Genomic DNA, 14,209 nt, shown 5'->3' with positions numbered 1-14,209 from the left:
AGCCTGCTCCTTCTCTGCCGGGCTGGCTCTCAGCAGAGCCTTGTGAAATGCATGAACTGGGCAATGGGACTGGTGGGTGGGAGCAGCTGGGAGGGGTGGGCTGGGGGCCTTGCTCTGGCTTCGGAGGCTCAGTCTCCGCCCGCCCTCCACAGCTCAGCGACAGAACTGAGTCCCTGAACCGCTCCATTCAGAAGAGGTATGTCTGGTTGCTTCCCAGGCAGGACTCGGGGTTCTCCAAGGGAGGGTTGAAGAGGGGACCCAGTAGGTGGAGATGTGGGGGCCCGAGAAAGCTCTGGTAGGAGCTCAGGGTGGGCGTAGAAGCTGAGTGAGTGGGCCTGGGCCATGACCCTTCTCCTCTCCTCCAGTAACAGTGTGAAGAAGTCCCAGCCAGCCCTGCCCGTCTCCACGATTGACGAGCGGCTGGAGCACTACACCCAGGCCATCGAGGTGTGTACGGGTCCCCTCCACTTCTGCAGGGTCCCTCCTCCATTCATGCACCCATTCCTCCATCCAACCGATGTCTCTCCATCCAACCAACTCCTGTCCTTTCACCTACACTCTTCCATCCAACCAACACCCCTTTATCCAACCAACCCACTCCATCCAACCAAGGTCCCTCCATTGATCCTGCACACCCCCCCATCCAACTAACTAACACCCTTTTATTCAACTAACACTCTTCCATCCAATCTACACCCCTCCATCCAATCAACGCTACTCCATCCAACCAACACCTTTCCATCCAACCCACATCCCTCTATCCAACCAACACCCCTCCATCCTATCAACGTCTTTCCATTCAGCCAATGTCCTTTCATCTAACCGATATTTTTTGTTTGACCAATGTTCCTCTACACAACCAACACCACTCCCTACAACCAACACCCGTCCATCCAACCAATGCCTTTTCATCCCATTAGCTCCCCTCCATCCAACCATCATTCCATCCAACCAACACTCTTCCATTCAACCCCTCCTCCTCCAACCCTGTGCCAGGAGCAGCACGAGGACAGCCCCACATTTGCCTCGCATCTCACCCATCACCTGTGCTCTGCAGAGCAAGGGGGGTGTTTCACAAGTACACCGAGGGGAGGAAGGCACGTTTTTCCAGAGTGCCTTCTTCCAGCCCTGCGTTGGAAAAGCAGTCCTGGGGGAGTGCAACCACACAGGATGTCAGCTGTGTGCCGAAGCGGCTCACACAGGCCTCTCTGATGTGTTCCACGTGGCTGTCCAGTAAAGCGGTCCTGGGCTCTGTCTCCCCTGCAGACCTCTGGCCGGACCCCGAAGCTAGCCCGCCAGCCATCCATCGAGCTGCCCAGCATGGCCGTGGCAAGCACCAAGAGCCGCTGGGAGACGGGAGAGGTGCAGGCTCAGTCCTCCGCCAAGTCCCCCTCCTGCAAGGTGGGCTCCCATCCTGGGGCCCTGCTGGGCTCCCTCTGGAAGGCTAGCGTGAGACCGTCCAGGCTGAAGTATGGGCAGGGGGCACTGTGGTGCATGGGGGAGGGGGTCGCCAGGCTGGCCCCTGTGGAGGGCTGGGCGGGAAGGCTGCTGGGCCAGGTGAGGATGGACGGTGTCACCTTCCCTTCCCGGCCTCTTCCCCTGGGCTCTCACCCGAGGAGGCAGGTGTGTGGGCCCCGGGGCCCTGGCCCTGCGAGGCCAGGCAGGAGAAGTGACCAGGGCTCCAAGCCCCCAAGTCAGGGCTCTGCCCCTGAGACGTGGCCGCTTTCTTCCCCCAGGATATTGTAGCTGGAGACATGAGTAAGAGGAGCCTCTGGGAGCAGAAGGGAGGCCCCAAGGCTTCGGCGGTGCTTAAGGTAGAGTCGGAATGTGATTGATGCGGGGGGGGGGGGCGGGTCCAGTGGGTGAGAGGGAAGGGGAGCTGCCCTCAGCGCACCTGGGGGGCTTCCAGGAGGCGGTGCCATCTCCCTCTGCGTCTCTCACCTTTGGTCTCCACCTCCTTCCCCGACAGAGCACCCCGTCTGCGAAGAGGTACAAGTTTGTGGCCACTGGACACGGGAAGTACGAGAAAGTGCTCGTGGACGAGGGCTCGGCGCCCTAGGCCGTCCTTCTTGGTGAGTCGGGGGCAGCGGCCAGAGCGTGATGTGTCGTGGGTGAAATTTGCCGCTCTGGGTGTGTGGTGGCAGGGACTGCAAGGTGACGTGTGAGGGCCGAATGCCCGGCCTCAGAGCTGGCCAGAGCCCGCCTCTGCGGGTCCTCAGCCCACAGACGTGAGCCCCCTCCCACCCCCGCCCTTCCCTGGTTCCTGCCCTGCTCCTGTTCCCCACAGGGAAGCTCAGGCTCCCTCCTGGGAGGAGGCCGGATGCCCCAGCTGGGCTCCTCGGGCAGGTGAGCCCGTCCCGGCCACCGCGGGGCGAGCGTGGCAGGAGGGGGATGACCACCGGAGCCCCGGGAGCGCGGGTCCCCGCCCGGCACTGGGCCGAGGGTTTCCAAGGAGCCAGAACCTTGCCCTTGCCCTTGCCCTCCTGCCCCAGTGGGGAGTCGCTCCCGTTTCCCCCGCCCACCCCATCACCTGGTGAAGAGTCAGAAGGGTGACCCGCTGCCATGGTCACGCACACTTTTATTAGTGGCTTGGGTCCCAGGATCCATTTACAGCATCCATCACGTCCCCCTACTGACGGCTTCCTCCCCTTCTGAGTCCTGCTCCCGGGGGGGCTGCGGCTGGAGCTTCCTCCCCAGCACCTCCGTGTCCCTCCCGCATCACGGCTGCCCCGTCTGAGCCCCAGTGCTTGTCCCGAGTCAGACCCCAGCTGAGTGCAGACTGGGGGTCCCCAAAGCTGCATGAGGCCTGGGGTCCCTGTCGCTGCCCCCTCCGGGCCACAGCCCCCCCTCACCCACTTGGCCAGGCTGACTTCCGACCTCCCTCCTCATCCAGCATCTAGGCTGAGACCCCACCCCTCTGTCCCCCATCAGCGAGTCCCCCTCGAGCTCTGCACCCAGGCGGGGGAAGCAGAGGTGGCAGTGAAGGGGCAGGGGTGTGGGGCCAGCCCCTACCCGGGCCTGCACCGGGCTCCCAGCACCTGTCAGGCCTCCGTCCTTGGGAGGCACGGCTGTCAAGCCACCGATGCAGCTCTCGGAGCCCACGGTGCCCGCGACTGAGTCATCCCGACCGCTCCCACTCCGCACGGCAACGTAACTCATCCCCCCAACCTTTCTCGGCAGGAGGGCGGGGGCCCCAGAACCCTGCTCACCCCGTCAAGCGTCAGGGCTCGTCACCCAGAGCATCTGGGGCTCAGCTGGGCCCTGATCCCCGCCTGCAGCTTCCCTGGACCCAGGCAGGCCCTCCCAGGTCTCGCTGGTGACCACCTCCTGCACGCCCTGCCCCAAGCCCCGTGCGGACACTCAGGCTGGCCCTGCCCTGCAGGGTCACGCATGCAGCACCAGCCTCAGAGCAGACTCGTGTACGGTCTGTCTCCCCAAAAGTTCACCCCAGAAGTCCCCACACTCTACCCCGATGCAGACCCCTCCCTGCCCCTCCGCACCATCCAAACCCACCACCTCCTTAATCCCAGCCGCTCCCGGCCGCGTCCCACCTCCCACCACGGTCCTTTGTGCTCCCGTCCACCCCACCTCCCCTCCTGACCCCCCAGCCCCTCCACGCTCCCCTCTTCAGTGGCTGCGGCTTCCCAGCTGGACCCTCAGCCCCTCTTCTGTCCACCCCACGGTCCTGGGGTCCCCCCAGCCATTCCCTGGAGCCTCCAGCCAGCTGCCGAACGATTGAAGTTCTTGGGCTGGGGGCTCAGGACCAGGACGGGGTGGCTCACGGGAGGGGGCCGGGCGGCCATCTCCTGCAGCTTCCGGGCGTTGAAGCGAGGCCAGCAAAGGAAGGGCAGGCGGCTGAAGCCGGGCAGGGTGTGCACCCCATCCCGGGGCCCCACCTGGCCGCCACGGGCCTCGGCCACTGACATGCGGTGCAGCACTGCGTCCCACATCCTGGAGGACCGGGAGGCGGGGGCCGGCCGGGGCGCCGAGACAGTGGGGGCTGTCCCTCCCCGCTCCGCGTGCCCCGGGCTCGGCTCTGGCCCCGGGAAGGGGGCCTCTTCCAGCAGCTGCTTCTTGAGGCGCGTCCAGCCGCTGAGCCGGGGCTTGGGTGCGACTTTGGGGACACGGCACGGGTGGGGGCCTGACGGTGGTGCAGGGGATGAGGCCTCGCGGGGGCTGGAGACCTGCTGAGCCTCAGCGGCAGGGCCGGCCGGGGGGGGCTCCTCCCGGTGCCCAGCTTTGGGGGCCACAGAGGCCAGCGTGTAAGGCGAGGGTCCTGGTGAGCGGTAGGTGGGGGCAATGGACACCACCACCCGGCCTCTGGCCTCTCTGGGCACCGAGGCGCTTAACGCCGAGGGCTCGTCGTGCTGAGGGCCGGCAGCCCGGGCCCTGGCGGGCAGTGAGTGGGTGTGGACCGCAGGGATCGGGGGCTGAGCCCCGGGAGGGCAGATGGCTGTGTCCTGGTCCTGGTCGCCAGGCCCACCATCCGGGGCCGTCGGGGAGGGCTCAGGGGTCCCGGCCTGCGGGGATGGTGCCCGCCGGAAGTGCACCTGGCTGATGGGGGTGCCCCTCACTGTGGGGTCCGAGACCTGGGCAAGGCCGCAGGGGGACTGGACAGGTTCTGGGGCCGGGGCTGCGAGCCGGGGCCCCGTGGGCTTGAAGTGTGAAGCCAGGCTCCCGTGCTGGGTGAGGCTGAAGGAGAACGTGGACCTCTGCAGGGGGGACGCCACGTGGTGGGTGACGCAGGTGTGGGGGGAGTAGGGCAGGGTGGCCACCGCCCGTGGCGCCTCCGTGGGGCTCGGGGCCAGGGTCTCCTGGTCGTGGCTGGCCTCGCTCACGGGGGATAAGGAGGTGCGGAAAGCCCCGGGCGGGGCAGGCGGCCCGCCGCTGCTCGTCCTCTTCCGGGCTGCCTGCCTCAGGAGCTTCTGCAGACGCACGTTGTCCTTCCCGGGCTTGGGCAGCAGTGGTGGTGGGGGTCCCGGGGGCCCCGGGGGGCACCGGCCAGCCGGCTCAGGGGCCAGGGAGGCGGCCGAGGTGAGCATCACTGCACCCTAGGGCGGGCGGGAGGGACAGCCGTGAGGCCAGCCCTCCTCCTCACAGGCCGCCTCCCTGGGGGAGGGCACACGGCCCCCAGTCACGCAGCAGGACCCAGGCCCAGAGGGCCCGCAGCCTGACCATCAGAAGCTGTGCTCCCTGAGTGCGTGGCCCCTGCCAGCCCAGGCGCGCTCTCGGCATGAACGTTTGCATCGGGTGACTCTATGGGGCGGCCCCACCATCATCCCGGTTTAGAAACGAGCCCACGGAGGCCCGAGGTGCACCGTGGGTGATGGAGGAGGGGTGGGACCTGGCTCCGGGTGCCGCCCGTGTGCACAGCGGGGGCCGGGAGACCCACAGGCGGGCGCCAAGCGGGAGGCACGTGCTGGGCTGGCCGCCTGCGAGGGCGGGAAGAGTGCCCGCCCGCAAGCGTGAGGGCCGCCTTGCTGTCGCCGGCCTGACCACAGGCGCGTCCGCTGCGAGCCAGCGGAGAGGTGGCGGCCAGAGGCTCGGGAAAGCTGCGGCTACATCATCAGAGGTAGACGGGGTGGGAGGTGGGAGCAGTTTTTGCTGAGCTACGCTAAATGGGATGTTCCCGCAGACGTCCCGGCGGGGTGGTCCCGGCCAAGCCGCCCGCCCTGGTTTCTGGGCACCACGTGCTCCCGAGGACGTTGACAAATGGCGGCTGGGCCGAGCCAGGGCCGCCGGCCTGGGGGAGGAGGGAGGCCTGGGGGCTGCTGCCACGAGGCCGGCTCTGTCAGGCAGGAGTGCGTCGTCTGCTGGGGAGGGGCCCGAGGGGGTCTGCTGGGGCTCACTCTGGGCTGCTGCCCACCTCGGTGAGGGGGGGCCGGGACCCCAGGTTTAGCCTGGGGGGCTGTCAGGCCAGCTGGCAGAAAGGCAGTAGGCAGCGTCCCTCCACCCTGAATCCCGAGCAGGGCCCAGGGCACCAGAGCGCAGTGTCAGGAAGCAAGCTTCCAGGCCAGAGGTGGATGCAGGGTTTCGGGGGCTGCCGCAGGGGGGCTGCTCCTGGGGTGGGGGGAGCGGGGTGGGATGGCCGGGGACAGGCCGGGGGCCACCCGAGAGAGGCTGCAGGCCTGGACAGGCAGAGCCACGGCCCCTCCTCGGGCTGCAGCCTGATGCTTCCCCGACCTGTGTTTCAGCTTTCCCAAGACTGCAGCACCCGCCGGCGGCACCTCCTGGCTCCCGACCCACGTGCCCGGGGGAGAGGCCGGCCAGATGAACGCCCCCCCGCCCCCCACTGGCCCTGCCGAAGAAGCTGCTTCTCATGGTCTGCCTGGCCCGCATGCACCCCCGACATCCGCCACCTCTTGCTCCTGGACCCTCCAACCTCTCCCTCTGACCCCCAGCTCTGCCCCTCACAGTTCCGGGAGGAAAGGAACTCTGGCTGTTGGTTGGCAAAAGGACCACCTCCAGAGAAGCCGCAAGCTCCCAGGGAAGGCGCAGCCGGTGCAGAGAGAGGCCACGTGCCGGGGCCTCCGTGTCAAGAGCCACCAACACCCGCAACGGCACTGGCTCCCCCCAACTCCCCCCCCGCCCCCGCCCCGCTTGCAGCCCTCCACTTTGTGCAGTAAACTCCCTCTGGTGTCTCCACGTGCTGGCTCTCTGGGGCTCACTGACGGGGGAGGGGCAGGGAGCAGGGCCCGTCGGAAAGGCCATCCGCCCTGCACAGTGGCAGGGCCCAGCCTCTGGCCTTCAGATTTGGACACTCTGTCCTGTCCAGTGGCCTTCTGTGTGTTAGGCTCTGGGGTCTCTGAGGGTAGTCAGGGTGAACGTGATGGGTGGGGGCTCAGTCGTCCTCTTCCACTGTGGTACTTGCCCCTTGACTGGCCCCTTATAAACTCTACAGCCCCTGAAACAGTGTGCACTTCTGGTCTGTGCCCCTAGACTGTGCACCCTTTGAGTACAAGACCCACCTTGGGGTCATCCCATCCCAGCACCCAGGAGGTGCTCAGTGAAGATTTGGTGGATGGATGGATGAGTGGATGATGGATGATGGATGGATGCAGGGATGGAGGGAAGGATGGATAGGTAGGTGATTGGATGGATGGATGGATGGGTGGATGGTTAGGTGGTTGGATGGATGGATGAATGGATGGAGGGTTGGATGGATGGATGGATGGATGGATGGATGGGTGGATGGTTAGGTGGTTGGATGGATGGATGGAAAGATGGATGGATGAATGGATGGAGGGATGGATGGATGGATGGATGGGTGGATGGAGGGATGGGTGGAAGGATGGATTGGTGTATAAATAGAGAGGTGTTGAATCCTTGGGTGATGGGTGGATAGAGAAAGAACAGGTGGATGGGTGGGTCTGCGGAAGGGATGAGAGGTCAATGGGCAGAAAAGTAGTTGTGCAGAGAGTAGACAGGAGAAGAGATGGAGAGGCAATCAGATCAATGCCTGCTTCACGGAATGGTGGGTGGATGGCTGGTGGGTGGGTGGACACATGGGTGGGTGGATGGATGGGCGATGGAAGGGGGGAAGGCAGGAGGGAAGGAGGGAGGGAGGGAAACAGACAGTGATGGTGAGGATGTACCTGTGAAAATGGATGTGCAGTGGGCGGATGGACACGCGTGTGGAGGCGGGGAGAGGGTGGGGCTGTCCTCCCGAGCACACCCCCCACCCCCGGCCTGTGCACACGTCTAACATGAGGCCCTGCTGCCCTCGGAGTCAGAGGAGCCCCTTCGAAGAGCAGGCCCCCTAGACCTTTGACATTCGAGGCCTGGGTCTGCTCAGAACCTGTTTTCCAAAGTCTTCGTGGTCAAAATCTTGCTGCCTCCCAAGGGGAGCGTGAACACGGGCGGCTCGGAGGTGCTAGAAATCAGCTATGTCACACCTTTGTTGCCCGTGGCCCACTTCTGAGGGTGCATCAGGGCTGTGCTCTGCCAGCTGGGGAGCTTCTCCCAGGGGACGCGCCACTCCTGTCCACCTGGGCGGGACGTTAGCCGAGGGCAGCAGGCAGAGGCAGCCACACGGCCCACTGGACGGCCAGAGGGGACCAGAGTGGACGGCGCTGAGGGGCAAGTGGCGGGTAGGGTGGGCAGTGCCAGGAAAGCAGCCCTGACCCAGCCCAGCCCCTCTCGGGCTCCTTAGCACTTGGCCCGGCCTCGGGGACAAGGACCCAGGGTCTGTCTCCTCTGCTGTGGTGACAACCAGCCCCTGCCTTGCAGAACCTGGGGGTCAGGGCCTGCCCACCGCAGAGGTGGAGAGGCTCAGAGGAGCCATTGCCTGGGTGCTGGCCCTCTGCCATCCGTTCTGACTGCCTGAGAGGCCCCACCTGTCACCCTCCTGCTCCCCTGCTCCGGGCACTGAATGCCAGCCCCGCACAGAGCAAACCTATTACAGATCCCGCAGAAGCCCCCAGGGCGTGTGGGGCGGCAGCTACGCAAGCTGGGAAAGGCTCATCCCCGAAGTGCTGTGCCAGCAGCTTCTATCTGGGGCATGGCAGAGCCCGAGCCCGTGGGCTGGGCTGACCGGGAGCTCGGCTGGCACTGGCGCGGGCACCCAGGGCAGCTCAGGTCTACCAGGCGAGGTTCGAGGTTCAAGGTCCCTGGGCCTCGCCACCCTCAACCGTGCACACCGAGGGCCAGGACCAAGATTGAGGGACCCCTGCCCTTCCCCACCACCCTGAGGGTCACCCCTGCAGAAACCTAGAGCCAAATCTTTGGGGGGACTGGGCCCCCACGGCCTCCTCACGGCTCCCTGGCTCAGCTCAGCTTTGCAGACTTGAGAAGCCCACCCCTGCTCCTATTGTCCCCGGGTGGAGGCCCTGCCCCATCAGCCCTCAAGTTCTTCCTGGGGTTGAGATCAGTCCCCCACCCAACCCGGGCTGGGCCACCCCGTCCCGTGCCTCCACCCCAGGTCTCCAGCCCCCCTCCAGCCCCCAGGGGGGGCGCTGCCCTGCCCTGCCCCCCTCTCCTCCCACCCCAGCCCGGCCTGGCCAGGTGGACCAGGGTGTGGATTACCTGTCTCAGGCCCTCGGCGGCCGGCAGCCCGTCCAGCAGTGTCTGCTCAATGCCGTCCTGCTGCACCGCAGGCCTGGCACCCCGAGGGGCAGGTTGCCGATACCCAAAATAAAACCTGCCCCATCCCACTGACCTCAGCGCCCTCTCTCTGGCTCAGCCCGCTCACGGGAGAGCACCTGCCAGAGCCCGAGGCTCCTGGGCAGGCAGCCACCTTCCTCTGCTGGCCGAGCGGGGCCACTGCAGGCTCGTGGAGCGCCCACCTGTGGGTGCAGCCCCCAAGAACACCCCGGGCCTGTGCGAGGTGTGGCTGGCAGTTCCCAGGAGCAAGACACCCACAGTTGGTGGGGCTGGGTGCACACGGGGCTTCCCAGACTCAGGGCTCCCTGCTGTGCTTTCCCCACTTGTGCACCTGCGACTGCGGGGGCGGGGGGTGGTGTGGGCCTCTAAGCAGAGTGAGAGGACCCAGCCTGAGAAGGGCTGTCAGCTCCCACCGCGAGGAGCAGCTGGGCCAGGCCGGCCCCAGCAGTCGCTCAGGGGCCTTTTTCGGAAGTGGCTCTACAGCTGACCCCACTGGACAGAAAGTTGGTCAGAGTTATCCAAGGGTCGGGCACGCGCGTGGCCCGTCAAACACTCTCCCATCCGAGGACCTGGACGGGAGGAGGAATTCAGAGTTCTGACAAGGGAGGCGGGAACGGCCCCAGCAGCTCTGGCCTTGGGGGGCTTCCTGCCCCCAGGAGCTCTGGGGAGGGGCTCTGTCCTGCCCACTGCGGGCCCAGGGCTCTGGCTCCCCTTGCTGTGGACGGTGGGCCCACCCTGCCTATCTCAGGTCCCCGTAGCCTTGTCTCCAATGTGTAGAAATTGGATCAGGTGCTGAGAGAAACCTTCCAGAAGGCTCTGGGGACCCAGAGTGGGGCGCAGAGCCAGGGGAAGCCAGGGCTGGGATGTGTGAGCCAGTCGTCCTGACGCCCCTAAGGCTCCAGAGGGCAGGGGCTTCATCTGAGTCTCCTTGGGACCAACCCCTGTCCTGCGCTCCAGCCCAAGAGCCATTGGTCTGGATCAGGCCAGCATCCATGGAGAACCCATGAAGGCTCCTCGGCCCCCGCCATCTGTGATCGACCAGCCCCTCGCCTGGAGCCTTCCACGTCTGGAAGGAGGCCTGGGGCTGCTCTTTCCTACTCTGTGTCTCGGTTTCCCTGATTCGAGGGGCGGGGCCGTAGGAGCTCGTGGCCTCACTGGCCAGCGTGGGGACCATGGAAAGCCCCGGGTGAGGTGTCTGCCGGTTGGATGGTGCCACCTGGAGTCCCGAGCAAAGAAAGACGGGGCTCCACGGGCGAACGGTGGAGCCCGCTGCGGGCAGCACACTGAGCCTGGCCCGTGGCGAGAGAGAGGCCTGCGGGGTCAGGACCCCCAGATGGGGAGCTCCCGGGCAGACCTCAGAGGTGTGGCCCCTGGCGTTGGAAGGCACCAGCCACTGGGGAGATGCCAGACCCCCCAGTCAGACTTTGGTTAGTATTTCTCTCGCCCATCTATGCTGTATGTCCTAATGCCATCACGCAGAGAACCACTCAGTGGGGCTCGGACCTGCTGAGGGCCTGGCCGAAGACTCACAGGGTCTTCCATTCCTTGGGGGTCTCAGGGACCTCGGGCCGCTGCCTCTGATGGGGAGGCGGGGCGGCCCTGGGGGCCTGAGTAATGCAGCCTGGCCAGGCAGACCCCTTTCCTGGGCAGACACCTCGGAGGGAGGACAGCTCCCCCGGGGAAGATGGGGCCCCAGCTCTGGGGACCCCACACCAGCCTGGCCCAAGGAGAGCCCTCAGCTTCCTCCCTAGGGCCACCCAAGGCCCTCCTTCACCCTCCTCCGCCCATGAAGAATGTGCCCACTGTCAGGAGAGTAAAAATAGAAGCTGACACTTCCTGGGGGAGGAGGGCGGCCCTCGTCTTCTTTCCCCCCATCCTTGCCTCCTTGGGCGCCCCGCTCTGTTCTTCCTATACTTGGTAAGGGGCCTCAAGGCACAGCCCCTTCCCGCCCGTCCCACGCACCCGGCCACCCAGCCCCTGGCCAATGGGCTGCCGGGAAAGATCGAATGTCACTATAACATGAGAGCGTGCGGCCGAACGGGCAGTGCCTGAGCTGGTCCTGTCCACAGGGAGCTCCTGCCCATCTCTCCAGACCCAGCCGCAGGTCAGTACATCTGAGAGCAGCCCCAGGACCGGGCCGGCCGGCTGTGTGCTGGCGGGCCTGGGTGCGTCCTGGGGTCCCGGGTGCAGGAGGCTGTGCCTCCCAGCCTTTTGTCACTTTAAGCATGGCGTCCTGGAGACCCAGGAAGCCACCGCAGGGTCCCAACGGTCTGGGGTGCCGGCATCGCGGGGTGACGTTCTCTGAACATCAGATGCAGAGGAAGCCCTTCCAGACCAGAGTACAGGGGCAGGGGAGGCCCAAGAAGGAGGAAGGAGGGGGTTCCCTGGAAGGCCCAGGGGTGAGTGGGGTGGTCCCAAGGCAGATGACTAGAGAACGGTGACGATCTGAGATGAAGAAGCCGGGAAGGGGCGCTGCCCAGGGCTTCGAGGCTACCTGCTGCAGTGCGGCCGCCCTCCCCCCTGGCCTTTCCACGGGGCTCGGCTAAGCTGAGGGGCGCCTCGGCCAGCTTCTCCCAGGAGGCTGGGGCCCTCGGCCCAGCGGCCACCGTCTCTAACGCTGCCGTTTGTAAAGACGACAACTACGAGGTGGCTGGTGGGATTCACCACAGGAGTGGGTCTGTGGGGAGGGGTGGCGGGGACCCCAGCAGCCCGGGGGCAGTGTCCAGAGGCCAGGGCCTGGAGTGGGCAGGGCCTGGGCTGGGGCAGGGCAGAGGGAGGAGTGGAGAGCTGGGCGTCTGTCCTGTCTGCCCAAGGAAGACGTGTCCCACCTCAGCCTGGACGGGAGGAGCACGAGCTCCCAGGAGGCCCCGCCTGAGCTCCTGGCCCCCACGCCCCTCCTGCCCTTCCTGTGCCCCCTCGAACCAGGGCTCAGCTGACCCGTCTGACGTCACGGGACGGGGCGCCTTCACCGGGCAGCAACCTCCCTGGTGCCCTCAATCATTCTGGGAGGAGACGGGTGAGGAGCCACTGCCAGATGGGATGGTGGGGGCCCGAGGGTCAGGGAACAGGGTCAGGGCCCACAGCAAGTGAGCGGCAGGGCCTCCTGCCTCCCCGCCCCCATCTTGTCACTTGGGAAGGAAGGAAGGAGAGGGTGTCCCCAAGGAGCGGTGACCTCAGAGGCTGTTTTCACAATGGCCCCTCTGAGGGCAGGACATTAAATGGACAACTGGTTTCCTTCTCAGCTGTCGAAATGCCACCCTGCCCCCAAGCACACCCCACCCTGGGCCCCTCTCAGGGGGAGGGCGGGTGGGACAGAGCAGCCCGTGATATCACCCCCAGGGCTTTGCTGGGAAGAGGAACAGGAGCCCAGAGGGGCCTCAGTTTCCCTCTTTAGAGGGTATGGCACCCTGCCTGGGTATGTGGGAGCCCGCCTGCATGCCCCCTGGGACTCTAGCCCAGAAGACAAGAGGGCCGACCCCGGAGCCCGGCTGGGGGTCAGTGGGGGAGGGGATGCAGGCCAAGACCTGAGCCGGGGCTGCCTTCCCAGTCCCCCTCCCATCGTCTTGGGTTTCTGGGCAGAGGTGTCTTGGCTAATTTGGGTGCCTATTTCTGGACGTCTCAGCTGCCACTGGCTCCTTAAAAATAACCCACTCCTGGACTCAGGCCATGACCACCCCTTTTCAAGGCGGCTGACAGGTGTCTGGCCCTTCCAGGGGGAGAGGTGGGCACAGCAGGGCGAGGGCAGTGGCCTGGGTGGGGCGGGGGCCCGACACCCAGGGGCAGGGCCCACCAGGAGGGTTTGGGCCAAGGGACCGTGAGACCCCAGCTATAGACAAAGCAGGAGGCTGTAACTTGAGGGGGCAGCAGAGCCCCGGGAAGAGACTTCAGGATGCGAAAAAGCTGCTCAGCTTCCTGGAGGGGTTAGCAGAGACCCATCCGTTGGTTAATTTTGCATGGAGCTTAAATTGCTCTGGGAAAATTAACATTCTTGACAGAGGCTTTGGAAAACTGTTCCCACCTTAGCAATGCGATGTAAACGCATTTTTAGATGATGAACTTGTGTTTTTCTTATACAAACCTCCCGGGGCGGGGGGCCATAACTATTGTCTTCAAGTAAGCTGTAGCAAGTTGTCATGAACTCTGTTTTTCGAAACCCGGGGCCAACATTCTGATGCAGCTGCTCTGAGCGTTCCCAGGCCCGGCTGCCTCAGGTCTGTGCGGTGGCCAGCTCACGGATCGACGGTCCCCGCGTGCGCTGGCCCGGTGCCGGCCACACCTGGACACATGCCGCCAGGCCCGGGTGCAGGCTTCCCCGCAGACGTTGACACATTCAAGGGCATCCACAGGGCCTGGGAAAGCAGGCTGAGGGAGGGACGGGCCGTCCACTCAGTTCTTGGAGGACATGTGCGCCTGGCATGGGCACCAGGCTGGGGGGCCCACACAGAGAAACAGCCCAGACCCCGTCCTCACGAGCCGGGGTTCAGTCTGCTGTCTGCTGGGGCAAGGCGGACACGGGGGGGTGAGGGGGAACAGAATGTCTCGTGCACTCTTGTGATTCTGGAAGAGGGCTCTGCAGAGGGCCATGGGAGAGCCCAGGGGACCCCTGGGCACCCCCATAAGAGGACACGGGGTCCTCACGGGAAGCCATCAGTCAGAGAAGGGAGTCTGGGCTCACACCTGAGGAGGGGGCCTCGTGGGGATGGCGGGCGGAAAGGCTAGAGAAGGTCCAAGGTTACCATCTGGAGGTACCAAGCTCTGTAATTTGGGGGGTCCCTGGGAGCCCCCCCATCTGGGCCCAAGAGCAGAGACCACCAAGAGGGAGGTTTTGAGGCAAAATCAGCAGCACCTCTCCACGGTCCAGAGCAGCCTGCATGCCCCCACCCCCCGCCCCCCGCCGGCCTGGACGAGCCGCGTGCATTCTGGATGACCCTCCTCGGGGAATGCTATAGAGAGGATGTCTGCCCTGCCACGACCTTCCAGCATCCCGTCCAGCTCCCGGAGTCCAAGCTCCAGGCTGGAGCCAGGGCAGGAAGGGGGGCGGAATGGGATCAGATCAGGGGCGAAGAGGGCTGGGGGGCCTGGAGCCTTGGAGGAAGCAAGGCGGCCT

At 65.5% G+C, this 14,209-nt stretch overlaps 2 protein-coding genes across 3 annotated transcripts in view; one reads left to right on the top strand and one right to left on the bottom strand.

Annotated features, from left to right (window-relative positions):
- LSP1 (lymphocyte specific protein 1) overlaps positions 1–6,858 on the top strand; it is a 37,863-nt gene extending 31,005 nt beyond the window's left edge. For both annotated transcript variants that reach the window (XM_068554990.1, XM_068554992.1), the window contains exons 6-11: positions 153–196; positions 366–447; positions 1,267–1,401; positions 1,737–1,814; positions 1,970–2,072; positions 6,195–6,858. In XM_068554990.1, the coding sequence (XP_068411091.1) occupies positions 153–196; positions 366–447; positions 1,267–1,401; positions 1,737–1,814; positions 1,970–2,059 (429 nt within the window). In that variant the 3' untranslated portion in view covers positions 2,060–2,072; positions 6,195–6,858. The remainder of the gene's footprint in view (positions 1–152; positions 197–365; positions 448–1,266; positions 1,402–1,736; positions 1,815–1,969; positions 2,073–6,194) is intronic.
- PRR33 (proline rich 33) lies at positions 3,657–5,042 on the bottom strand. The gene has a single exon (XM_068556165.1). It carries the CDS (start codon positions 5,040–5,042, stop codon positions 3,657–3,659), a length of 1,386 nt encoding a protein of 461 aa, XP_068412266.1.
- Positions 6,859–14,209: the final 7,351 nt, after the last annotated feature.

The sequence above is a fragment of the Eschrichtius robustus genome, chromosome 11, assembly GCF_028021215.1.
Source record: "Eschrichtius robustus isolate mEscRob2 chromosome 11, mEscRob2.pri, whole genome shotgun sequence".
NCBI classification, from domain to species: Eukaryota; Metazoa; Chordata; class Mammalia; order Artiodactyla; family Eschrichtiidae; genus Eschrichtius; species Eschrichtius robustus.
The sequence above is the reverse complement of the archived record's forward strand: the minus strand, read 5'-3'. Positions and strand labels throughout refer to the sequence as shown.